Source organism: Pseudochaenichthys georgianus, chromosome 21 (assembly GCF_902827115.2).
Source record: "Pseudochaenichthys georgianus chromosome 21, fPseGeo1.2, whole genome shotgun sequence".
NCBI lineage: Eukaryota > Metazoa > Chordata > Actinopteri > Perciformes > Channichthyidae > Pseudochaenichthys > Pseudochaenichthys georgianus.
This window is the reverse complement of record NC_047523.1, coordinates 20,562,718-20,590,348: the sequence shown is the minus strand read 5'-3', so window position 1 is coordinate 20,590,348 and position 27,631 is coordinate 20,562,718. Positions and strand designations below refer to the sequence as shown.

Genomic DNA, 27,631 nt, shown 5'->3' with positions numbered 1-27,631 from the left:
TGAGTGGGGGGTACTGTTATGATTCTGTTTAGTTGTATTTTTGTTGTGTGCTTTTGTGTGCTATTTCCTGTCTCACCCCTCTCTTCTCTGTGTTCCTCTGCAGGGCTGGTGTGTGACAGGGAGTTGGCTGGCTCCTCCCAGTAGCAGACGAGGCACACCTGTTTCCACTCACCTCTTTACCTGTAGATATAAAAGCCCGGTCCTCATGCCACTTCCCTGCCAGATAATTCCTCTGTGTTTCGACCCTCCGGTGTGTCTCGCTGCTCTCCTCGTTGTTTGGATTATTGTTTGGATTTTTGCCAGCCAACTTCCTGACTCCACTGCCGTATTTTTTTGTTCTCTGCTTGAATAAAGCTTTTTGTTTATCGACCATCTCTCTCCAGTCTTTTGCTTTGGGGTCCAACATTCTATAGGCCGTAACAAGAACTATCACATGCACTCGGGAAACTTAGAGTGTTTAGCACTAAAATGGGCAATATGTGAACGGTTTCGGGATTATCTTTATCATGCCCCACACTTTGTAGTATATACAGATAACAATCCCTTAATCTATATCCTCTCAACAGCTAAGCTTAATGCTACAGGTGGGGGAGATATCCGAGTTTGACTTTTCCATTAAGTATAGGCCGGGAAAGAGTAACGCAGATGCGGATGGCCTATCCCGCATGCCATTAGACATTAATGCGTTCATGACACAGTGTACAGAGGAGGTGGGTCAGGAGGTGTTCAGTGCAGCAGTGCAGGGAGTCAGTGTGCAGGGAGACACCCCCTCGTTCTGGGTAGCAACAGTCCCCATAGAGACACTAGACTTAGTGAGAGATGCGAGTGCACACCCTTGATCCAAGTCCCTGACACCAGAACAGATACGAGACAGTCAGGAGAGAGATCCTGTCACAGGCCAAGTTCTGCATTATAAGAGGGACAATCAGCACCCGTCCAGGAGAGCTCTGAAAGCAGAACCGGCGGACGTCAGAGTATTAATGAGACAGTGGGCAAAGTTGAATGTCAATGAGGAGGGAATTCTCTTTAGGAAAGTAGGAGATACACAACAGCTTATCCTCCCAAAAGAGCATCGTCAAACAGTATTCCACGAGCTTCATAGAGAAATGGGACACCTCTGGGTCGAGAGAACTTTGAACCTCATCCAAGATTGATTCTATTGGGCCCATATGTACTCTGACATAGAACAGTTTGTCACCCAAGAGTGTGAGTGTCTCGAGGCAAAGCGACCTCACAAAGCAACCAGGGCTCCCATGACAACCATTGTCACAACACGCCCAGGTGAGCTAGTATGCATTGACTTTTTTACACTTAGAGACATGCAAACAGGGGTTTGAGTACATTCTCATTGTGATCGATCATTCACTGGTTTCGCCCAAGCCTACGCCACGAAAAACAAATCTGCTAAAACTGTTGTTAACAAACTATTCAATGAGTTTGCACTCCGCGTCGGATTTCCAGAGAGAATTCACCACGACATGGGGAGAGAGTTTGACAACCAGTTGATGGACCAACTACAGAAGAGCTGTGACGTGCGGGGGTCCCACACAACATGTTACCACCCCCAAGGCAACGGGAAGTGTGAACGGTTCAATAGAACTATCTTATCAATGCTCCGCACCCTCACAAGTGAACAGAAGGCTGATCGGACGAGCTCATTGACAAAACTGGTGCACGTGTACAACTGCACCCGCAGTGGGGTCACAGGGTTCTCTCCCTACTACTTGCTCTACAGAAGGTCACCTCGTTTGCCAGTAGACTTGCTTTTCAACCTACAGCCCAGAGAGGCAAAAGAGACTTACACTGAATATGTACAGAACTGGCAAAAACGAATGCGACAAGCCTATGAGATTGCATCCAAAACAGCGGCCCGGGAAGCTCTACAGGGCAAGAAAGGCTATGACAAAAGAGCACAAGGAGCCGACCTGCAACCTGGTGGACGGGTGCTCGTGCGTAACCTGTCAGAGAGGGGCGGCCCTGGTAAACTGCTGGGAAACTAAAGTGCATGTGGTGGTAAAGAGAAGGAGCAGTGACAGCCCGGTGTATGAAGTAGCACCAGAGGGAGGAGGTAAGAGTCACGTATTGCACAGGAACCGCCTACTCCCATGTGATAGTATGCCCTTGGGGAAACCGGAACCCGCCCCTGCAAGACAAGAGAGGAAAATACAGACACGGACAAGAACAAGACAACACCAAACTGGCAAACCAGAGGAAGATTCAGACAGCGAAAGCAGTGATGAAGTTGAGCTGGTGTGCCGTTTCCCTTACGACCAAGAACTAAGTCAGAGAGCTGCAGAGTTGAATCCAGCTGCAGATTTGAATCCAGAGGCAGAGCCATTTGCACCAGCTCTGACGATGCAAGACGGAGCTCCAGATCTGGAAGATGCAACGGTTGCTCAAGAGGAGACAGAGAGTGACAACAGAGGCATCACAGCTGATGGAGATGGTGAGAACCGCACGGCAGAGCCTGGGGAAAGTCTACAAGAGTCATCAGAGGAAGATGATCCTGACCCTCCGCCAGTGACCAGCTACCCGCAGCGACACAGGCACCGTCCCCGAAAGCTGACCTACAACGCTTTGGGTGAGCCGACGTGGGAGGAAGCGGGGGCCGAGAGTCTGCACATCGTGAGTATGTCACCAACCTGCAACCCACCGGTCATGTGGCGACCGTGGGCATCACTAGACTTTGAGGTAATGGGTTGAACTCACATTACACGAACATTACCCTAGTTCGGAGAAAATGGACTCTGAAAAGTAGAATGGAGAAATTATATGGACTGTGAAGAAGAGACAATTCCGGAAAAACATATTGCACTGATACTGTACAAAAGAAGAGACTGGTAACAGACTAAAAGCACCGAGGCCGATATGAGTTCTGTTACATTTGAGAGTTGATCTGATTGGGATCCAGAGTACGGTAACTGATGTTTAGTGGTATAGGTCTAAATGGGTCAGATACTTGGATAAATGGGTACTAATTGAATTGAATGTCAAGTGCCACTTTAAAATAAGTAATACCATGTTTTTAGTGTGAAAATTCAATGTGTGAAAAGGTACACTTTGGGTATCTGAAATGTCTGGAGACATTTATTATTGGGGGGGAGAGTGTGGTATACAGAGCCATCAGTGGGTTGATATACCTACATTATTAGTAATTACATGGTTAACATGATTGGCATTTAGTACAGCTCATGTTCAGAGTGTGATGAGAATTGTCTGTGTGTTTTCTGATAAGGAATGGTTGGTTTATTGTTTGAACATTTTCGTGTTATCTAGCCGTATGTAGTGTCTAACTCCGACCAGCAGAGGGCGCGTTCGCTACACTGTGTTGGGGACAAAGAGAAGTCTCGTGTGAATACGTAAACACACATTTGAGTGAAGTCAGGTGTGTGTGTGTGTGTGTGTGTGTGTGTGTGTGTGTGTGTGTGTGTGTGTGTGTGTGTGTGTGTGTGTGTGTGTGTGTGTGTGTGTGGCAAACTGTGATAATAAGATATATATTTTGGCTCTTTGCAGGTAAGAACGGAGAGTTGGAATTGTGTAATTGATGAGTGAATATGTTATGTGTGAGTTTATGATCCCGGTTGGACTTTATGTAGTAGTATTTATGAACGTTACTTGTTCAGCGAACGTAACGTATTGAAAATGGCTAGCCAGTAGTTAGCACTGGTGGCCTAGTTAGCTTGAGCGAGCGTGAGGCGGGAGAGTAGAACTATGAGCCGGTTAAGAGCCCGGACTGCTCGTGTATAGTTAACAGAGATGGGGTCGTTACTAAAAAAAAGTAATATATTACATATTACATATTACTTTTTAAAAAAGTAATATATTACACTACTTCGTTACTCTCTACATAAAGTAACTCGTTACTTTACTCGCAGGGCCGGCCCGCCCCTCCCCTCCCTGCAGGCAGATCACACAGACTGCTAAAGTTTCAAATGTTCTCTTTAGTTCCATTTCCATAAGACTGATCCAGATCCTGAATGTTTTCCTATCTGACCATGGCTGTCCTCTGTCTCCTGCTATCTGTATATTTTGCGCAGTCTATCTCTGCTCACGCTGTTGCATCGGCGTGTTCTCCTGCGTGTTGGCCATGTGTTGCACTGGAACCAGACACCACAAAGACTTCAGCCGAGCACGTACGAACTGCGCATGCGTGAGTGGCAATAACTCTCATTACCAGCAGGCGGCGGTAGTGTGTATTCGTCATTCAAAACAGGCAACAACCGGAAAACAGAGAAGAAAAACAGACGACGTGATATAAACAAACATCAAATAGCTGTGCGTTAGCTTCACCTTAGCATGTGTTCTTTGCAGGTGTTTGTTGAGGTTTGATTATGACTGATTTTAGTAAGTAACGAAGTAACGCGTGTCGGGGCAATGTTAGTAACTGTAGTGTGATTACTAAATTATAAAAGTAGCGCGTTACACTACTCCTACCGACAAAAGTAATATTATTACGCCCAACTATGATAGTTAATAGATAAATAAATAAGTTAAAAGAGATACATAATTGATTTGGTTAATGTGACAATATTCGGTAGACATGATTATTGTTTGGATGTTGATGCAGATGTTCATTATGTTTCTGTGTTAGGATAGTGAATACGTTCAGAGAAGGTAAACACACTTGAGTGAAGTCACGGTGTGTGTGGCGAACTGTGATAATAAGATATATATTTTTGCTCTTTGCAGAACAAAATAAAAGACTTTCAAATTAAATGTGTAGTGGAGGGCTACTTCACTCTGTACCATGCTACACGTGGATCAGGAAATACCTATACACCCTAGAAATTGGACTTGGAAAAAATACACTTTGTAAAGATCAGAAGCCATTCTGCAAATATTCAGCATTAAAACTGCACAGAATTATCCTGAATTCACCTACACCTAACTTAATTATCTATACAGTTTTAACTCATGTCTGATTTTAGTACACTTTAATTGTGTCTAGGTCATGCATGCAGTCATGGTCTATTTCTTCTGCATTTTGTCTAACCCACTTGTTACTAGTGCTACAGATCCCATTCCCTTTGCCTAAATCCAGTCTGCGCTTCTCCTGTTCTGCAGATCTGTGGAGCAATGCTGACATCCAGTGGTAGAGTTTGCTAACAACTTCCAAAAGCTTTCAGAGTCAGTTAACAGTGTTGTTGTGTGATGTGTGTGACAGTGCAGCTCCATATGTATGAGTTACACTGTGAGGCCATATCATTTACCTGTAAATGTGAAGCAGAAGCAATAAAGGCTTTACAGTTTACATTACACACACATTGAAGTCCACATTTGTATATTCATATTGCTTACCAAGTGTTGCATTAAAGTAAAATATAGCTGTTCAGTTTTACACAAGGTATTTATTCTCCACTAACCACCATTATTCTCATTGCTACAGGGCTGATGAGACTGTGTAAATCCTAAGTGTCCAACAGAGTGGCATATTTATAGCAGAAGACTATTTTGGACAAATCAAAAACTGAACAGAAGTTTAAGGAAAGAAGTTGGCTATGCTCAACTAGTCAAGCTTAGTTAAGGAACTGTATTGATCATACTGTTTGGGTAGAGGCTCTGATGATGGGATACACCAGTGTCATGATAAATATGACTCAAAGTTTTATTAGGTTTATAGTATTGCCCATGACATTTGGTGGCAGTTTATGAAAACAAAGATAAGAATTACAAATCTAGTTGGCACATTGATATGGTCTCTACTACTTGAAGAAAAGCACAGATCTGTCTCCATTTTGCAGAGTTGTAGTGAGGAGTGAACACACTCAACTTACTCTCTTATATCTGCAAAATACATTGTATCTGCACACATTTTATAATTTAAAAAAGCAAGTAATACCCAAAGCTTAGATATTATGGCTTTCTTAATGTGTGAGATAATGCTAATCAGTGGGGATAAATGTTTACACACATTTCCCAGACTTTCAAATCAAATCTTATTTCAGCTTCTTTAAAAAAATAAATATTTTTTTTCTATTTTCAAACCCTTGTTCCCTCAAAAAGCCTCCCTAGCTACTTACTGTTTATGATGAATCACATACAGTGGAACATTGTTAAGTGATGATTGTGCAAACATGAGAAGCCAGTGAAATGTACTGTATGACTCTTTATTGAGGGGAGGGCTGTGATTAGCTGCCCTTTGAATCCCTCCACAGATTGGCCGGGGCATGGACTAATGAGCTGCGGTGTCTGTCCTCGGCTGAGAGACCCCAGATTGTCTGCAGTTCCAATAGTGATTTTCAGATGGTGACCAAGCTTAAGAGAGGACGTGAATAGACCGGTGGCTCCCTCGCCTTTCTCTCTGCCAGGTTTCCAAGCAGTTCCGGCCCTGAGATGACAGAAATAATGGATGGTGCTCTGAGGGATCTGTGATGATGTTTGTTCAGTACAGGATTAGATCGACATACCAGATTCAAGATATTGACACTTTATATATCATTCTGAGGCAGGATAAGGCAGGCTTATTTGTAAATCATCTTCAACATCAAGGCCATTCAAAGTGCTTTTGGAGACAAGCTGATGAATAAAAGGTACTATTGTCATTTAATTAAATACAAGGGAATGAACAGCTGCAACACTGGGACCTTTTGACCCAAAATTATTTCAAGAGAAATACAACATAATAGGAGAATTTCATAAAGTTTATTTTTACCTTTTTGCAAATAAAAGTATTCTGATGCTGATTCTAAATATTTATATTGTTGCAGTTAAATAAATTAGGTTCATTTTCAGATTTTCTTTTTTATCTCAGGCAGAGAAAATATGGTAATTTCACCTATATTGGTCACACATGATCATACTGACCACCAGAGATGGGGTAGTTACTAAAAAAAAGTAATATATTACATATTACTTTAAAAAAAAGTAATATATTACACTACTTCGTTACTCTCTACATAAAGTAATTCGTTACTTTACTCGTTACTTTACTTGCAGGGCCGGCCCGCCCCTCCCTGCAGGCAGATCACGCAGACTGCGTTTTAAATGTTCTCTTTAGTTCAGTTTCCATTGTCGCATAAGACTGATTCAGATAGCTCCTGAATGTTTTCCTATCTGACCGTAGCTGTCCTCTGTCTCCTGCTATCTGTATATTTTGCGCAGTCTATCTCTGCTCACGCTGTTGCGTCAGCGTGTTGGCCATGTGTTGCACTGGAGCCAGACTGGAGCACACCGCAAAGACTTCAGCCGAGCACGTACGAACTGCGCATGCGTGAGTGGCAATAACTCTCCTTACCAGCAGGCGGCGGTAGTGTGTATTCGTCATTCAAGACAGGCAACAACCGGAAAACAGAGAAGAAGAACAGACTACGTGTGTGATATAAATAAACAAGAGCTATGTGCGTTAGCTTCACCTTAGCATGTGTTCTTTGCAGGTGTTTGTTGAGGTTTGATTATGACTGATTTTAGAAAGTAACGAAGTAACGCGTGTCGGGGCAATGTTAGTAACTGTAGTGTGATTACTGAATTATAAAAGTAACGCGTTACACTACTCCGTTACCGACAAAGTAATATTATTACAGTAAAGTAAAGTAAAGTAACTTTGTAACGCGTTACTTTGTAACGCGTTACACCCAACTCTGCTGACCACAGGGAATGATGCATATTGGTTGCCTAGCAACTATTATTTATGTTTTTGTTTACTCAAATAAGGTAAAACCGCAAGCAACAAACAAGTGAAGATGTTCCGGAAACCCCACACTTATTTTTCTTTCGTTGTTTTGCTCCATTTACTTCAATATAAAAAAGAAGAGAAAAACAGAGCTTTCTTCACAAATCTAAGGTTACACGGGGTGAGTAATTGATAAAAAAACTATAATTTTTTGTTTGAGGTATTATTTTATCCCAGAAGAGTGTAATTAAAGCCACAGTGGCCCCAGAGTGTATAATGGCTTAAATATGTACACAATTATATCCATCTTTAGAATTGTCCTTTGGTCCCATCCTGATACCGCGCTACATTATGTGCTGTCAAATTACAGAAGAAGAAGACCCCCTCACAGCGTCATCATTCTTGTTTGGGCTGATGGCAGCTTCAGCCTCCAGAGTTGTAAAAGGAAGATCAGGTCATCAGCTGGAGAACGATAAGGAAGAGACTATCTCTTAAGCCCTGGGGTTGGATTCCCTTCCTCTGTAGTGAGGTAGTGTCCCCAGTAAAAAGGGCAAGCGAGTAGCTTTGTTTAGCCTGCCCCATTCTAATTCCTGTGTGGCCAGTGGAGGGCTTTGAGAGAGCGAGGGAGGGAAAGAGAGCATGCGGGCCACACACCCGACCCCTTTAAGGAGCCATGGCTCCCGCTCTTAGAAATCCTAAGAAACTTCACACCTCTCTGTGGGGCCTATAAATAGGCTCCATCTGTGCCCCCGGGCTCAGTTACATTATCATTCCTTTTGGCATGGTCGGAGGGCAGGGGAGGAAGCACTGGGGATTTGAAAAAGGACAGGTGGGGGGGCGAGGAAAGAGCCAGAGTCTGAAGCCTATACTTTCTAGTCATCACATATGGCGGACTGGGTGACCTATATACTGCATTTTTCTTGTTGCAAAGGAAGTCCACTGGAGCTCCCTGTCATTCCCTAGACCAGGGGTGTCGAACTCAATTTCATTGCGGGCCGCATTAGCCTTATTGTTGCACCCAAAGGGCCAGTTGTAACTTTAAGACTATATAAATATATAATATATATAAAATAATGTATTATATTACATTATTGCCTCTGCATTGGATTATTTTCGGATAGGGTAATAACTTCATAATTAACTATGTCTGAAGGCAAAAGGCAAATAATTGCAAGTCTCTTCAGTGCGCATGTCACAAAATGAGATGCATAGTGGGACATGTAGTTTATGGGCAACATGCTTCTGTAAAGTGGCATGTAACCGCGTAATAAACGTATTATATTCTTTGCAAGCTCTTGCGGGCCACATACAATTAAGTCGCGGGCCGGATTTGCCCCCCGGACCTTGAGTTTGACACCGCTGCCCTGGACCCTTCCTCCTGACCTTACTACTCCCCACGGAGGCCAAATGACCCAGGAGCTGCAGCATCTCTGGCATCTTGCACCACATCGCACTCATCACATTATTTTTTTCCCAAGCTCCGGTTCTTCTCATTTCATTAATCATGCTTAGTCCAAGCAGACCCAGAGGTCAGGGCAGGCCATGGGTCTGTCAATCTCTACCCATGTATTTTTTCTTTCAAAGAATCTTGAATTGTACAGTTCAAAATGATTTAGTCAACATGAATGACAATGCTGAAGACTGAGGGTGTATTTGAGAGATCACAATTAAAGCATTGCCGCAAGCATGCAAAAGAGCTTCAGATCACGCCGTCATTCCTGAGAGGAGACAGTTATAGCGCCTGTCCTGAAGCAAACCCCCCTCCCCGCCAAAGGACAAAGCCAGTGGGTGAGGTGGTGACACATTAAAAGATAGTTCCAAGCATACGAATTTGCAAAAGAATATCCCTTAAAAAGACTTCCTCTCATATCAATCTATTCTTCAATCTCAAATGACACAATCCAAGAAAGCTTTTATTTCTTAGCTGATGGAATCAATTTAACGACACTCCTTTCCTTATACCATTAACATATTTTTCATCCCTGCGTGTGAGATCTTGGAGCCTTTAGCTTGCCTCTCTTCGCTGCGATATCTCTACAGAATGCTGATGCAAATGAGGTGAAATGATTTAAATAAAATGAAGTAGCTGGCTAATAATAGTGTTTTGTTTAAATGTGCCTCATTTGTTCTGCTTCCCATTACCGTTTGATGATGCCTAAACATCCCAATTTCCCCTTAGTGATCACTGATGTTTCATCTGATCTTATTCCCGTCAGGCTCAGAGTAATATGCCTGATAATGTTTGCAACACATCCTGGGGAGAGAGAAGCTGACTAAACCTTCGTGTGTGGAAGGTAATGTGGGTGTTATTACTGAGGACTGTTTGCAGAAAACAACTTTAATTCTAAAATAATCTTTCAGTAAGCTGTGTGGACTTTCTGTATACTCGTTGGCTCAACTTTAATGGAAATAATACGGCTGGCTGAGAAAATAACTAAAGAACTGTACTTCTAACAGCCCATTTTCATCAGCTGTTAGGCCAGCCTGCCCAAATAAGGAACATAGGTCAATAACTCTGACAGCTGTCATTCATAGTTTGCCCTAGTCGGCCCTAACTAGGATGATTATAGATTAGATGGACAGTATTGTCTGAGCATGGAACAACACAGACTAACCAGCCCCCTTATGTATTGTACTTAGCGTATATAAGAACACTAATTCACAATAATACAAGATTCACCCTCTCTTTAAGTCCTATTTTTGCCTTATGCTTAATTTAAACATCACTAATTAAAGCTGGCCACTGATTTTAAAGTAATGCAGGTTATGGCTATGCTCTCTTCCCATCATAAATTATTTTTGCAGCATGACATTTTGGTTTTCCGTTCAGCGTGTTGGTAAACCACATTGGTCCATACAGAAAGATCTCAAAAAGTGTTTGATGGATTGGCACAATATTTGAGATTCATGGTTCCCAGATGATGTATCCTAATCTAGTGACCTCTTCTTTTGCGTCACCATAAGATTCACATTTTTTGTTTTCAGAAGAATTATGATTTCCATGTTTTGTTTACAGCAAACATAACCACTCAGATATTCATGTTTCCCTGAGGAGTGATTATTATCACTTTGGTGATCTTCTGACTGTGCAGACCTTTATCAGGCCAGATATTTTAATATCGAAACATATATTTGCAAAAACATACAGTATAAAACAGTCTTATCTGACTCAGCTGTAGGCTGTTAAGTGATAATTAGAAAACGATAACTTGACACCGTACACTTAGCATGCTGACATTAGGGTTTAGTTCACTGCTGTACACAGCGATACAGGATAGACTTGAAGATTATTTTCTGTTTCTTTTATGTCTTCAATTTGAGTACCATTCACTCAACTTTTCTTGCAAAGACAATGAGTGTAGTTCAATCTGGAGCTTTATTTATGAATTAAAACTAAAGATAGAAAATAGAGATGCAAGTTATGACTATTTCAAAGGAGCCAGATCTAAGGCTCTTTCCTTTCTCATATTTCCAGACCGTCAATAACTGACATAGTAAACGTTACATAAGGTGGAATGTACTACTCTGTACAAACCTCATAGGGAATGTCCATCGTAAATAAAGTTACCCCACCTTGAATGCAACTGATATTTACACATTATTTTGGCATTTCACAAGTGAAATATTTAGAAAAATCAATAGTAAAACAAATGTTCATGAATATCGATGACCCCTGCACCCGTAAGCTTAATTTCACCTTCTCTTTCCTTATACAGTGGTGTTGAGCCACGGTGTTTGTTAAAATGGATCTTCACGTGGCATGTGCCCCTTTTGTGGCCTTTACTATAGCCTTAAAGCCCCTTCCCCACTTTTAGGGGCTCTGACCTCACATCTCCAGTATGGCTTTCCCAGGGGAGCTGGACACTGAAGAAAAAATAAGTAAAGGGTTACATGTTTATTCAGAAGGAGATGTTTATCTTCTCTAATGTGATACTGAGAATGAGTAACAGTACACTCCAATGTATTTGGTATTTTTAGTTGGTTCAGAAAGCAGGAGCAAACGTTATCCACACAGAGGAGAGTGACTGTTTTTACGCTTTCTGCTTTTGTCTAAGGAACTATTAATTGGCACTGGAGTTAACAATAACAGAAATACTCTTAAAACTAACTCACAAAAAACCCACCTACCTGCAATGATGCAAAATGTGAAAAAACTGAATGTGTATCATTCACACAATAAACGTAATTGTCAAACAAAGTTGATGTCTTGTTCTTTTGTTTTTCACAAGCCGACATGCTATCACATCTTAATAAAGGCCAGCTCTTCCCTTAATGCTGAATACATAAGAACTTTTTGGACTCCAGCACAGGTGCAGGGACCGGGGCAGTTTCCGTGAAGGGAAGTGAGACTTTCGAAAGGTGCGGTGGGGTGCCGGGTGAGCCCTGATGACAGCTGAGCAACCAAGGCTTTCTCTGGCTTGCCCTCACGGAGATGGGGTCAGCGAAATGGGGGGGCTGGCTGATTGGAGGGGGGGGGGGGGTGGAGGAATTCATGCAGTTCCTACGTCACCAGGCCCTGTCACTGTGGCAGCGCTCCACTACTGGCACTGGGAGACAGATATAGACAAGAATTAAGGAGACTGAATTTGCACTCTTAGCCTTGTCTGGTTTACTGGCATCAGCAGCTGAAAGCCCCTGCAGGTCTGCATCCACCTGTGCTTTTACGTCACATCCGTCTTAAGAGTGGTACAAACCAACCAATTAAACACAGGTGCTTCTCAACCCAACAAACTTTGTGAGGGACTGAAATAAACAATGACTTATTATTAGATCTGAGAGGCACCGCTACCAACCTTCCAGCCTGCTCCTTTACAGTTTCTCAAAGACAAATCGACTCTAGTTTGATCTGTTGCTTCTTTGCAGGTTTCTCTTTCAACAAACTCTCATGGTGCTCATTTCCCCCTGCCTTTTCCACACTAATATATATATTCTAAATGTGTTTCTTTCATTACTCCTTTTTTCCCAATAGCTACACCATTACATCAAATTGCAGATATTCTAGATATGCTATGCATCAGCGTATACACATTTTATTCAAATGTGACCCCCAATTCAGCCAGGCTAATATATCTTATATCTTTGGAAAGATAGTCATTGATGAGTCAAGCAGAGTGACAGTTAGAGATGAGTTACAACCACATCAGTAATAGTTTAAAAAAAAAAAGTCTAACCAGGACAGGGCAATAAACACAAATATAATATATTTCGGAGATTTTACCTACAGCATTTTGAAATTGCTTATGATTCAAGCTGCCAAATTTGAGACATGACTGCTGCAGATATAAAGATAAATTAAGTAAAGTTACACAAAGACTTAACATGTTTACAAAAAAAAGGCAAAGATTATTCATGACTAACAATGTGCCCACATTAGTTGAATAAACCCTACACTACAAATCCAGTCAGAAGTACAGTGAATCAATATAGCAAATGACAACTTGTTTTCTGTTTTGCACCCTCCTGCCTTATTTCCCATACCTTATTTCTGATCCAAATTATTTTTACCTGGCAGAAACTTGTGATTACCGGAGTCAAAAAGATATTAAGCAAAACCACAATAGTTTGGTTTAGTTTTTTCCAGGAGGCTAGGAGTGCCAATTACAGAGTTGTTCATCACGAACTATAGGCTAAAGGGCAAGCTGGGTCCAACCTTATTTGTCTTTAAACATCAACACATTTAAGCGCTAAACCATCCTCAAATAGCCGGTAATGTTTTCCGGATGGGTCCAGATCTTGCGTAATGCTGCGTAAAGCGGTGCGCAAAAGTGTAACCGGGTAAAACGCGTGTCCCCAGGTAAACTTCCACGCACTCCCCCGGTGTTCTCATGTTGATTACAGTTATGTGGCGTAAATAAACACGTTCTGGCTTCATGCCATTTACTCCATCTTTAGAGAGAACCCATCCACAGACACACCCCTTCCTTCTACCGTCCAATCCAAGCGTTAAAGAGGTCAAGAGGGGAACATAGCCCCATATATATACGCCCCAGCGGTGATTTCTTGCTTCGAGTCACCTCCAATCTTTGCTACACTCCTTGTGTTGTCATTCCAAGCAGGAATTGTCTGTACTTCAGGAACAGTGTACTTCTAATATCATCTGAAATGGCACCCAAGAAGGACGTTAAGGCACCCGCCGCCGCCGTCAAGAAGGCCGAACCTGCAAAAGCTGCAGCTGCACCGGCACCGGCACCAGAGCCGGCACCCGCACCAGCAGCACCTGCCGCTGTCGACCTGTCCGCCGTCAAGGTACAAATCACCGTGAACGCATGAGTACTGCTGTAGGGAGGGATGGAGATAGGGTGATGCTCATGAAAAGTTTGGGCTGGACTTATCCATTCAAACTCATGACTAAAGTAGACAGACTTCAGGATCCCAGGGGGATTGTTGAAAGGGGACTCAGATATGTTTTTATTATGATGTTACACAGAATGTGAGAATATGATAAAGGCAACTTTGATAATAAAGGGGTCAATGTATGTTAATGTGAATGCAAAATAATTGTTCCTCAAAGCATAGATTGTATAGTTGTGATCAAGACCTTTTATGAAATGTGGGTTTTGGTTTAATACCCATTAATTGTTATCTTGACATTACTGGCCACGTAGAAAATTATGAATGGACGCACTGAGAGACTGAGAGTAGCATCATGTTTGAGGGACCACAGATGAACAGATGACTGAAACCATGGATAGCTCACCATGGTTTAGACTCCGCCCCCAGCTCCCTGGATTGGACTAAAAGAATAGTGACTTATGTGTGATGGCCATGCAGGGAGACACCAAATGTGGACATGTTAATGTAGCTAAAGATGGACCTCCACAGATCGGGTGCCACTCTGTGAAGCTAATTTTGGCAAAGAGACAAGTTTAATCCCAGTGTGTAGACCTGATTAATTATAGAGATTAAAGCAGAATCCTGGTTGAGTTGGCCTTTTTAATAGTAGTTGTGTTGTTGATTAAATGGCATGTCACTACGCTCGCATTTTTATGTGTGATACTAATGTTTTCTTTTTGTGTTGGCGTCTAGATTGAATTTGCCGCAGATGTGATTGATGGTAAGTACATCTCAATGTACCTTTGCTACCATGTGACACTACACACAAACTCTAAAATTCATCTTCCTTTCAATCAGAATCAGAATACCTTTATTAGTCCCAAAGAGGGGAAACAATCTCCAATTGCCAATAAGGCTGAACTTAAAACAATTGTCTCTCCGTTATAGATGAACATTAGTTTAATGCCAACGTGAAACCGACTTTTTACTGAGTCTTAAAGTGTTAATGACAGATGGTTACATCAGTCTTTTTTCTGTCACATTCCTTGGCTAAAACTAATAAAAACTAAAATGATATGTCACAAATAATGGATCCCTAACATGGTGGTCTTTTAAACAAAACATATTTTTGTCTGAATGCCCTGCCCCATCTATACATTTATAAAAACCTGGAAGTCAAGTGATAGTCAGCAGTTGTCAATTAAACATTTTGAATGTAATAGTGCAAACAATATTAGTGTATGTTGTATCCTCAAAACACCCATTGATTGTGCGAATTGTCACCCTCTACAAGAGTAGTAGATTAGCTTGTTTCTGGGTTAGGGATTGGTTAGCATTTTTACTTTATCACATACTAATCATAACTGTTGAGAGCTCTGTGTAATAACCACAAATCCATTTAACCAATACCTGTGTCATTATGTAAAGTGCATAATGCCTACTGGCTGATTGTTGGTGACATCTCAAACCATAGATCTTAAATATAATTAGTGAGTTAAAGAAGTGGTTGATAGAATGGTAGGTTGTACCAAAAAAAGCGTTATATAAATATAACAAAAAAAGGTGAAATTATGTAAAATTATTTTTAAGGTACAAATCCTGTGCTATTAGGCCCGTCTGACCCTTGACGTCAAGACACCACCTGACTAGACGTGCGTCTGAGCGGCTGCCAGTTACACCGCAGTCAGCATTCCCTACTTTTACTCAGCTCCCCCACAGAGGGCCTTGCCTTTAAAAGGAGGGGGCTCATATTCTCATCTATGTTTATCAATTCCAAGGTGGTCTTTTAAAAGGGCCTACAGCACAGAGGGAGAGAGACAGAGAGAGAGAGAGGGAGGCAGCTGCAATGGAAATAGTATGGGTGGTGACAGACCTGGGCAGGAGTCAGTCCATAATACCAGCACCTAAAGAGATGTCTTGCCCTTGTTTTATGTTTCCATGGACAGTCCTGTACGCAGAGGAGTTGCCTACACCTGCTAGCATGCAACACCCAGTTATGTGAAGTGCAAACCACTGTCTCCAACTGTAGAACAAACACATACTGTACTACAGAAAATGCAGCTCTATTGATATGTATATTTAACAAAGGTAACTAAAATACAGTTGTACTGTAGCTGAAGCTGAATAGATTAAAATACCTTACAAGACATTATTTGCAAAAAAAAGACATACATGACCAACATATTGATTAGTGTAAGCCAGGCTTCTGCAATTTAATGTGAAATGCTGCTAATTTAAATGTATAACCTCAAAGATCTTGGTTCTGTTCTTTTTGGCAACACCTATTGCGATAAGTAGTACTGTGTGCGTTTGGATCCTTACGTAACGTCCACACGGTTCCGTTGCGTGCTTCAGCGGAGACGCTTCCCATTCATTTTGAATGGGGTGACGTCAAGCTTTGCCGAACTGCATTGTGGTTCCGTCGCGTCGCTTTGCGTCCGTTGTTCGCTTCGAAAGTTGAGAAAAATTCAACTTTTCAAGCGTCGACGGAAGCGCCAGCCAAACAAATCATATGCCAGTACAAGCGTGTGCTTGTGTGTTGGGGGCGGGAGATTAATGTGATTGGTTGTTGGTTGCGCCAGACAGGCCCACCGGCAAGATTCAACGCAACGGAACCGTGTGGACGCATCGTTACAGTTTTACCTGTTTGACTTCAGTCAGTTGGCAGTTTTTTTTAGATTTACGATTGTTTTTAGTATCAAATGTAGTTTTTGACGTTTTTCTTTCGGCACCTTTTATTCGCACCTAATTATTACACAATAAAAACCGTACACCCCCTTCATAAACAAGTGAGTTTAAGAGCAAGTATGTTGCCTATAAGCTCTACCTACCCTCTGTAATTAACCAACCACTGACCAATTGTGATGTTTCCCGGTAATGGACACAAAGTTCCTAATATTGAAATGCAAGGGGGAGAACGAATCACAAGGTGTAGTTTGGTTATGTACACACTCACTGCTGAACACCTTACACACAAATCAGTTAGTGAATATCAAAGGTGATGATGTCCTCTCCTCTCTGCAGACTACAGGGAGTCCTTTGGTCTGTTCGACAGGGTTGGTGACAGCAAGGTTGCCTACATCCAGATCGCTGACATCATGCGCGCCCTGGGACAGAACCCAACCAACAAGGAGGTCGCCAAGATGCTGGGAAACCCCACTCCTGAAGGTAGATACATTCAGTTTCATTTTTCAAATAAGTTTAAGTTTTTTGAGATTATGCCAGGGGTTTTCAAGTCTTCCGATTTTGAATATTCTTTGTTGAAATGTTTTTTTGTCCCATTTGTCATGTTCATTTTGATCATTTCAAGCAAAATGATAAAATGATAGTATAACTCTGTAAACTATTATATACATTCTTATTCTGACATACTACAAAAACTGCTTTTATTCTTGTTTTTGAATGAGTGTACTAGTCATTAATGGCCACACTTTGTAAAACACAACGTTTAACCAATCATTAGCTGAACAGTATGTTTAAATAGTTTGCAATTACCAGTAATGGCTCAGTTTTCATTAATCTCTGGTGCTGCAAGGGTAATTTCTTTAGAGATAAACATTAGCATCGTTATTAGGTGAAATAAATGATCTGTGGATGGAATTGGTAATGTTAAGTCCAATCAGCAGTTGTTGTTTTTTTTGCTTTTTTTAAATCAGCTCTAAAATAGGATTAAATACAAAATGACTTTAGTCATCACAAAGGAAGTTATTGCTAAAAAAAGCACAAGAGTAACAAATATAAAGTGTACATGAAGTAATACCAATACCATTTCACAATGGATTAGCAATAGGAGTAATATACAAAATAAGTTAATAAAAAAAAAGCAAAGTAATATTTCACATGATATAAATCTTTATAGTTTAAAAAGACCTATGATGCCACAGAAGTGTCTGAAATAAGGCAAATAGAGAGGGGGCAAAATGTTCACATTTGTAGAAAGAGTAGACTGTTAACAGTAGGGGGGGGGGTGGTGCCTATTGTCTACAGAGGACACATGTAGAGAATAGCTAAAAGATTATTCTTGCACTGCAGCTGTATCTTATGTAATCAGATTCCTGAATGCAATGTTGGTTCATACACTGTATGTCATAATAAAAAGAGAAGTGTACCTTTGAAGTGTGTCTCTGATCTGGTCTGTGCAGACAGGCGCTGCTGCAGGTGTAAATCTCTGTAACCTTTAAACCAAAATAGCAGAATGACGCTCACTCCTTACTGTGGCACGCTCAGAAATAGCAAATGGGATTATAAAGGACAAAGAAAGAAAAAACATTCACAGCACCTGATGAGAGGTAGCACCTGTAGCAGAAAGGTGGAGTTGAATTATTGATGGTGAAAATGTTCAGGCTGTGTCTCAAACCTGCCTGGGTTGTTCACCTCTGGATACAATGATTAATCTCTGTCTCTTTCCATGCAGACATGACCTCCAAGAGAGTAGAGTTTGAGGGCTTCCTGCCCATGATGCAGACCGTCGTCAACAACCCAAACAAGGCCGTATATGAGGACTACGTTGAGGGTCTGCGCGTGTTTGACAAGGAGGGCAACGGCACAGTGATGGGTGCTGAGCTGCGTATTGTTCTGTCAACACTGGGTGAGTCAAGGCCATGAGCACCGCTGTGTCTCTCCATGAATGTGTGTGTCACTTTGTGTGTGTGTGTGTTATTAATCCTGGTTGTCCTCTGCCTCCCCCTACAGGAGAGAAGATGACAGAGACCGAGATTGATGCTCTCATGACAGGACAGGAGGACGAGAACGGCTGTGTCAACTACGAGGGTGAGCTGCAAATACCAACTTTACTCAAATAACTGTATTTATATTATAAAAATCCCCGGCACCATTTTCATTCTTGAAGTCCAGTTAATTTTAAGAATGTCAGTCCGCTTAAGCTCTGACAAGTATCTTAAAATCTTGAGATTGTTTTATTAAAATCTTCCTGATGATGTACTCATGGGGAAATATGCTGTTGAGCTATCTTATGAGAAATATAGGATCCCAACTTGACCAACACTAGGTACTTATAGTCAGTATATCTTGACTTTTGCTGCTTTGATCTTGTCCATAATTCAAAAGAAATCTGTTTTTTATGATTCGCCTATCATTTAAAATGCTTTCAATTCCCCTAACTTAAAAATGTTGGCGTCAATTTGCACTTTCAGCAGAAATTAAGTGAATTCCAAGTATTGGAACACATGTTAATGTACTCTTATCAATATCTCAACAGTTATGTTATTCTTGGTTTTTAACGTCCTTTAAATGATTTTATTTGATAGTGTACTGATTGTTCTCCTTACTCACTTATTTCCCCTCCCCTCTGTCCTGTGTGTGCTGCCCTGGTCTCCATCTGCAGCCTTTGTCAAGCACATCATGTCTGTGTAAGGATCCTATTTGTGCAGACCCCATGGTGTCGCGACATCTTCTCGCTGTTTCTCGTACCACCTGAGGAAGCAGGGGGAACAAAGGACTATGAGATGTCATTTCCTGAAGCCTTTTGTTTTGTTCTACACATTTTTGTCCAAAGTGGTGCTTTTTTCCTCTCCTCCTCCTCCTCCCACTGTTCGGGAAGTCTTCCTTGTTCCCCCGCAAGATGTTTCTTTCCTCATATTCACAAGTCCCACTGTTTCATTGGGGATTTATATCATCAACTGTTTCAAAGTGGAGCAGTGATGGAGGGGAAGGTGGGATAATGATGACCCCCCCCCCTCTTGCCACAGTCTACTGGCTCTCTATCTGCCAGTGTAGGGACTGCTTTGGCCCAGGAGTGGCCATCAAAATCCACTCCACACCCAACCCTTCCCCTAGATCTTAACTTATTGTATCCTCTGCCACAATAAACTTTTCACAATCACCCATTGCATTTCCAAATGTCTGACTCTATTACTGTAACTAGATGCAGATGCATGTGTAAAGAATAGTTTGACTAGAGTTAGATACAAAGATTGATACAACTCTTAGGTCTGTCTGTCTGAAGCTACAGCTAATAGCGGATTAGCATAGAACATTCATTTCACTTTTAGTTGTTGAAGGTTAACTAATGAATGAGTGTTGAGTGAGCCTTAAGGGTGTTGCTAGGCAGATTTTGTATCACCTTTTGACGGAGCAAGGACGGAGGAGTCTTGCTGCCAAGAGAGGTATCGATCTTCTAATCTTCCACAGAAAAGGAAATAAGAGTAATTCCAAACTTCACTGAAACATTACAAAGAAAACAGTACTCCTGTATCACTTTTTCTCCTTTTTATTGTCATTAATTATTGTAATTGGTGTCATATCAACAAGAGAAAAACTGCGTACATCTACTAGACCTTTTAAATACATTTACAGTTGCTGTAGGGTGGAGCAGGAGGTGGGGAGGGGGCACACAGAGATGTGGTATGCAGAAAAAACACAGAAGCAAACAAACAGTCGCAGGTGAGGGCAGATATTAGGCAGGAGGCAGGATATACCACAAATGGTGTCTAAAAAAAGAAACTAGATCACCCAAACACTTTTATCCTAACAGATGTAACACGATACGAGTTCCCCGGTCGCTTTTTCTTTCTCCATGAATTGTCTTTTACATTTTCAAAATATTTTTTCTTCCACTTTCATCTCTCACATACAGTATTGCAACAAAACATCCAGATACATTAGCGTACGTCGTAAAACGGCATGGGATCTGCACCCAACGCGCACACACAGACAGATTTCAGAGTGGCTTCAACTTCTGCTCAGTCTCAGGTCGCATTTGTAGCGTCATCCTCCGTTACCCAGGCAACAGAACGTCCTCATGGTGCAACCTCAGCCTGCGTAGAAATGTGTGTACTGTTCATTCACGCAAGCTCAACATCTGCAGCTAATCATTTAAGCTGTCGAAAGCGGATTAAGCTCCAGAGTTTACCAATATTCTGATGTATAAACAGGCACCTATATTTAACTACTGAGCAGGTACAAGTGTGTGATGCTGTTCAACAGGACTGAGATGCATTCCTCAGTAACACCAAACCAGCTGTCCAACATCGTCACCAAGCATTACACCGTAAACAACTAATAACTACAAAACATGAACTTTTTTAATCTTTATCCAATAATTGAGCAAATAACTTACTAAAATCATTTTTTTGGTTACAAAATAGCCTCTTTTCATATTAGAATCAATACATGCTTGTCATAACGTGACCTAGTTCTTGCAGTAATGCGATTTTACAGGTTCATTTTATAGCCATATTGTCACTTCCTTTTCAAATGTTTTAGGACAGGTGGATGGCAAAGACCTTTGGTTTTTATACATTTTTCTATATATATTTGTTAAATATTATATTATATTGGTGGACAAGAATGACTTGCAGTAAGGATGCTTGGTTTGTTAGGGGGTTTGGCGTCCATGCACATGAACTGAGCGAGAACAACGCGTGCTGCATGGTGTGCTGGCCACATTACTTCTTATTGAATGTAGAAAAAAGGCTGTAGCTTCTTAAAAACACTGATCCAGGACCAGTAAAGCAAAAGACCTGGTCCCCCCACTTAATGGACACTGACCAGTGCTCAGACTGAACTATTCTATGCAACATCATTCAAAAAGAGAGAGGCCAACCTAATGAATCAGAAACAGCAAATATTTGTGAAATAAAGAAGACCAAAGTACAGTAGCTCCTAATTCGAGTCTCTACTTAAAGTTATGTGATGGATGTTGAAGTTGAGATGTTTAGAGGCTGTCGTTTAGCTGAAGTTGGCTTCAGGGTGGTAGGAGTGGGCAGAAAAGTTTCTGGGGATCGTGATGGAGATGCCCGGGTTGCAGAGCAAGGATCCAGAGAGCCAGTGTTCACAGACCCTGCTTGGCCAGAGCCGCAGTGACGTCCTCAGCCAGCGTGGCTAACTGCGGAGACTCCAGCACGTTGAGGCTGCCAGAGGACGAGAGCTGGCTGTCCCTGGGGCGCTGCGGGGACACCACGCCCGACAGGTCCGGCGACCGGACCACGATGTCAGCACCGTGGTCCACCCTGGCCTTGGCTTGGTCGCGAAACATCAGCTTCTGACTCTCAATCTAACAGAGGCGGGTGGTGTGATATGAGATGTGGATGGGAAAGAAGAAATATATCATTTGTGTAGAATTATTATTATGTGTGTGAGTCTCTGTGAGTCAGGTTCAATAAGTAGCACTACTCCAAAGGCTAACTTTAGAGAACTGCGCCCTTCTGTTCCAGACTTTACTCAGAGGGTTTAGCTTGTATACAGTGTTGCCTTCAGAGCTTAACTGGCCGCAACATTATGTATTGATGGCATTGTATGCTACACGTCTGCGGCTACTTTCACATGCAGATGAGGAAAACAATTGGCTTTGAAACACATTCTTTACATATATATATTAAATGCATACTTAATCTACTTAAGGTAACTGTAATGCCTATGCATCACGCATCGGTTACATGGCAGGCTATATCTAGACGTGGAGAGCACCACAATCTCTCAAATAATTAATTTCCTCTAAATCATTGATTGGATTATGAAGCTGACACTCACCGGGAGACGGGTTTCACCAGGAGTGTGTTGAGTATTATCCAGGGAACCCACCTTGGATTGGGCTTTGTCTTTGAAGTCCAACTTCACTGTCTCTATCCGCACATGACCGCCCCCTTGGGAGAAGAAAAGAAGGGTCAAATCCTTACAGAGTATTGGCATGAGATATTGAATAAGGTTCCAAAGTTCAAGGTGAAAGCAAAGTCTAGGTGGTTGGAGAGTTTGCTTGTACAAAACGTTGGTATGTTGAAACAAACACCATTTGATAAGTACATGCCTAATGATGTCATGAAAGAGCAAGCAGTGCATAAAGGATATCAAATGGAAAGACCCAAATAGACCAGTAGATGGAGCTGTAGACATTATCTGACTCCATTTACCACTTTTTCATTAATTAAAAATCCGTTTTTCAAGGGTTACCTGGCCGATGATGGATGTTGTCTAGTGAGCCACACTTGGAGGTCACGTGGCTCAGATCTATCTTCTTGTTCTGTATCATCACCTTGAAGAAGCAAAGTCAGGAGAAGGTCAGAGCTTACAGTGCACAACGAGGTCATAGACTCCCACTGAGATTAAAAGGTTCTCTCATAGTAGATCAAAATAGTATCTTCCCTTTTCTGTAATATTTCACATCGGATTCACATTACAACACAGCGGTCTAATTTCATGTAATTATCAGAAAACATAATCATGGAAGCACAAGAACATAAGACCACGGTTAAATCAAAGTACTGTGTTCTGCCGTGCAGAATAAAGATGTTTGTTAAACCAACCAAACCAAGATAGAATACAATGTGCTGTGACTGTCTTCTTGAGATACATTTGTTAATCAGAAAACCTGTCAATAATGGACAACAGTGAGAAGGCAGTACAGAACAGTTCAAAATGGCCACAGGCAGGGGGGGTAAGGATATGTATCTATGGGACACATCCTTGGGACCTGAAGAGAAAACTACAGAGGGATATCTAAGGAGTGAACCGGCTAAAGGAGCAGGAAGAGATACACCACGTCCAGAGGTTATTAACCGCAACCTGCCTGTGGTCAGCTATCACTTTCAAGTCAACAATATAGTTGATAGTCTCCTTGCTCGCAGAGCCTCAGAAGAAAGAAATGACAGTAAAAGTGTCTCACTTGTACTGATGCTGAACAGGGCAGATTGTTGATCACAATAGGAAAGCACAACAACGTGTGCACAAAGTCCACAATGCACCATAGGCTGTTCATCTACCACGAGTCCCTTACACAGGCTTAACACAGAAATGCAGCATGAGAGATGACGTGAGGTTTGTGTCAACTGCAGGTTGGCTCATCCCTTCAGCGATGGTATCTTAATGTGATGGCATTTATAATTAGTTAAACTAGTGTTAGTATAATATGAATAAAAGGTGTTTGTGGGTTTTTTTAAGCCTCGAAGGGGTGCCTCCACCCATTCTTGTTAGTGTCATTTCAGAAGGAAAATTATGTTATTGTTAAAATTCCAATTGCTCACTGGACACAAACCACTTCTGGAGAATGATGTGTCAGGTAAACAGCACCTGCACTGCTGGTCCAATGAGTGAGGGACTTAAAGGGACATTTCACCTTTAATATTTATTTCCAATCACTGTTGACGATAAAGGTTGATTACAACTTTAATATCCTCAGTGTTTGCTATATTGAGAAAGAAAGCTGAATTTTCAGCTGTCATTCTGTTGTTCCGCCCTGCATGTAGCGCTGTCATTTAAAGTGACAGTTATGAAGACGCAGGTAAGAAATAACTTATGTCCTCCTTCAGCTGGGATATCTAGTTTCTCTTCCTGCTGGTACCCTGGGCCTCTGTCAATATAGCACACACTGAGGAATTGACTGCTTCAATTGATTAAATTGACCTTCAACACTGATTAGAATTCCATATAAAAAGGTGGCACATGTTTCCTTTGACAACATAATGAAACACTGACAAACACAACACAACAGAGGAATCTGACATGAACACTGAGACAATGGACTTGCGGCACAGGACTCACGTTTCCACCTCTTGCAGAGTAGCCCCGCCTGTCCAAGGACCCACACCTAGACTGAACATGGCTATAGTCCAGTTTAACATTTGGGATGAGAACCTGCGGGCGGAGGCGAGGAGTGAGGTGGGAGAAGGCTTAGGCTTTCTGGCACTTCATTTTATTAATGTCTCTTGTTTAAATATTCTGTTCTAGACACCCGAGTTTGTCTAAGTGTAACTGAGGCATTGATATTCAATGGTTCCCCTTTTGCTCTGGACAAACAGCTTCGATAGATACCATGGCTCTAAGCTAAGAGGCCAATTAGATTCATCTCACAACCCAGGATGAGCTTCATGTCAGCCTCGTTTCTGGACATGACCTATTACTCCTAAAGAGGATCCTCTTTAATCCCGGCACACCTCCAGAAAACAATCTTACCTCCTTCAAAACACTGGATTCCATATAATGGCATATAAGGGCTATTGTGACTAAGACAACTTTATTACAGAGCTTGAGTGAGGTTGATATTTTTTGCACATCCTCTGTTCAGACTCAAGTAGATTCCATATTAACCAGTAAATATTTAAATGATTAATTGAGGGGGCGAGTATGATAAAATATGGGAGTGCTGCATTGGTAATACCTCTTACTGCAATGAGAGAAAGCAGGAGTGAGATGCAGACACAGCAGAGTTGGTACAGTACATAACACGAACGAAGAATACATTTACCCCGCAGCACAATTAAAGCAGTGGGAACAAGACTTACACACCACATACGTATTCGATACATGTTGTGTACAGAGCACTAAAGAGCTCTACAGGAGGAGAGAGAGACCATGAGGAGATACACTTGAACACTTTAAAATGCTTTGAAATTATAGTATAACACCTTACGATTAAAAAACAAAGTCTTCAATTAGAGTACAGATCTGTGTCTCAAATATGTAGCTATTTTTGTCGCTGTAAACTTTGGGACACATTTTAAGCTGGAATTAAGGTACAATAAGTGAAGAATGGTGGGCAAACCAAAATCAAAAGCCATTACCAGGGAAAGCAAAAGCTAACATTTCTAACACATTTCACTTAGTGGTAGATCAACTTCTAGTCTCTGGGAACATCCAAGATAGCAGCACCAAGACAACTAACTACCAAACAAGAGACATTACACAAGAGATATAGTATTAAAGGATTACACAGGAAACTAACCACAGCTAAAAAGATGCCATTGAACCCGCTCCAATTAAAAGCCACATTTGTTGGATGGTAAGTGACTTGCTGAGGGCATTGAGGGCAACAGACATTTGCCAGCATATGGTTTTGGTCAGCTGTAAGGCATCTTTGGTGCCAGACAGTTGGTTTATTTTGGGCTTTATGGCACTGCTCTCACAGCAAGACGATGGCTCAAATCAGATGCTGTCAAACCAGCTGCTACGTTTTTATTGGCTGCTCATGTGTATTTCAGGAGAGTATAACACTTAATAAAGAAAATGGTGACACTAAGTTTTAAAAGTGACTTTGGTTTAACAACATGCTAAGTGTGAACAGTGAGACAATGAACTACATATAACAGAATTAAACAGTAGTGGAAATATAGGTGTGTGCAGGGAAGAGACAAACTAAGGTACTATGATAGAGGACCTAGCACTGTATCCAGATCAAGGCAATGTGCTGCATGTCTCTTAGTAGGACAGAAATATACTGTGAGAACAATTCAGAATGAAATCATAGTCTTCAAACTTTGAGGGATCAAGAGGGGGAAAACCACTAGATAGACATAATGGTACATACATTGCCTCCACGGGGAGAGAGCTTCAGATTATCCTTGGAGCTGCATTGTGTCTCTATGTGAGTGAGGTCCGGCTTCTTGTTTAAAATATGACTCTATGGAGAAATACAGAGATAGTATGGGCCTCTTACATCGTGAAGGGGAATGAATGCTTATCATACCGCCACTGGAAGAAATACTTCAGAGGGACAAACAAAACATTTATATAAAAAGAGGAATGCCCTCTGTTGCTGACTAGAATTTTGATACAATAAAAAAAGCCTTTCAATCTTAGTTTGTTTACAACAGTCTCCTGCTTCACTTTGCAGAATATATTTGTAGAATATCTCAACTGAAACTTTCTAAGAAACTTGTGCCCCATGAGGAAGTGAACCAGAAAATGTGATTATCATTGTGTTCCCATCATGGTTAAGTTAAGTCTTTAGCGTGGAAATGCAGACTTTCCTAATTCTATCACATATTCTTTAAGTGCATTAATTAATACAATTGTTCATCAATTAAAATGTAGAAGTATCGTTTTGCAAAATGAAATACTTTTAAACATACCTCTTCTCATGGGGCTGACTATCATATTCATACATGATAGAGTCATGTGTGGAGGCACGATCCACCACAGATGACTATATGATATAACAACTGTCCAAACAGCTGCTGCCGTGTGAGTTGGACTTCATTAAATATAAAAAAATCAAATATCCATTAATTTTACAAAAACAAAATGAACAGAATTATTAATTTGTAAATTACTTTGGCTTTATTAAGCCTTATTACATTTGTACACTTATTCAACCAACAATTCTTTATAAAATGCATTAATTGTATTAAGTGATAAGGTTTAAAATGAAATGAAATGAGGTTATTAATTATTTAAGTGGCACACTCTATCAAACATGCAGTGTCATAATTAACAGTGCTCAGGTGTACCAGCAGGTCTTTTGTCCAGGTCACACTGTGCGCTGCTGACAGGCACAAAGTGAGGGAGACGAGGCGCAGCACGGACTTCCAGATCCACGAGACCCTGTGTGTGGCCTCTGTGAGGATATTTTGTTCCGTGTGTTTCTATGAGGACAGTAAACGGAGAGGTCAGTGACTGAGCAGTGGCTGGGCAGAGGCCTGCCAAGGGTCGGGGGGGATCTGAACTACTTTGACCACAGAGCTACAAGGCACTAATGAAGGTCAGGAGAGGAGTATCCTGCTGCCAGAATAAATCAGTTGTAAAATGGCTGGAAAGGATTCTACCATGCCTGAGCTAATAAAGGCCAATCACAATCTAGCAGAGTACTAGGAACCATTTTGTAACCGAGCCGAAAACACAGGTGCATGTCTTGTGCAAGCGTCATGGACAACAACAGCAATATACGACAGAGGATTTTTTCAGTAATATTTCAGTCGTAGGTTCAGGACAGCCGGGTTAATTGAGAGTAATACAGCAGTATCATCAGCTTATTTATTCCAACTTTCTAACTGTGTGTGCAGGAAGCTCTAAGATGATCTT

The 27,631-nt window shown here is 41.4% G+C and overlaps 2 protein-coding genes across 9 annotated transcripts in view; one reads left to right on the top strand and one right to left on the bottom strand.

Annotated features, from left to right (window-relative positions):
- Nucleotides 1–13,607: 13,607 nt before the first annotated feature.
- On the top strand, nucleotides 13,608–19,733 carry myl1 (myosin, light chain 1, alkali; skeletal, fast). Its single transcript, XM_034109421.2, has 6 exons — nucleotides 13,608–13,855; nucleotides 14,636–14,663; nucleotides 16,907–17,050; nucleotides 18,297–18,470; nucleotides 18,575–18,652; nucleotides 19,227–19,733. Exons 1-6 carry the CDS (start codon nucleotides 13,712–13,714, stop codon nucleotides 19,253–19,255), a joined length of 597 nt encoding a protein of 198 aa, XP_033965312.1. The 5' UTR covers nucleotides 13,608–13,711; the 3' UTR covers nucleotides 19,256–19,733.
- The window catches only part of map2 (microtubule-associated protein 2), an 87,274-nt gene continuing 78,951 nt past the window's right edge, over nucleotides 19,309–27,631 (bottom strand). For 7 of the 8 annotated variants that reach the window (XM_034109569.2, XM_071207094.1, XM_071207097.1 and 4 more), the window contains 3 exons: nucleotides 22,790–22,871; nucleotides 22,373–22,485; nucleotides 19,309–21,896 (listed from right to left, as the gene is read on the bottom strand). In XM_034109569.2, coding sequence (XP_033965460.1) covers nucleotides 21,675–21,896; nucleotides 22,373–22,485; nucleotides 22,790–22,871 — 417 coding nt within the window. In that variant the 3' untranslated portion in view covers nucleotides 19,309–21,674. The remainder of the gene's footprint in view (nucleotides 21,897–22,372; nucleotides 22,486–22,789; nucleotides 22,872–27,631) is intronic. The other variant, XM_071207095.1, reaches the window with a different exon arrangement.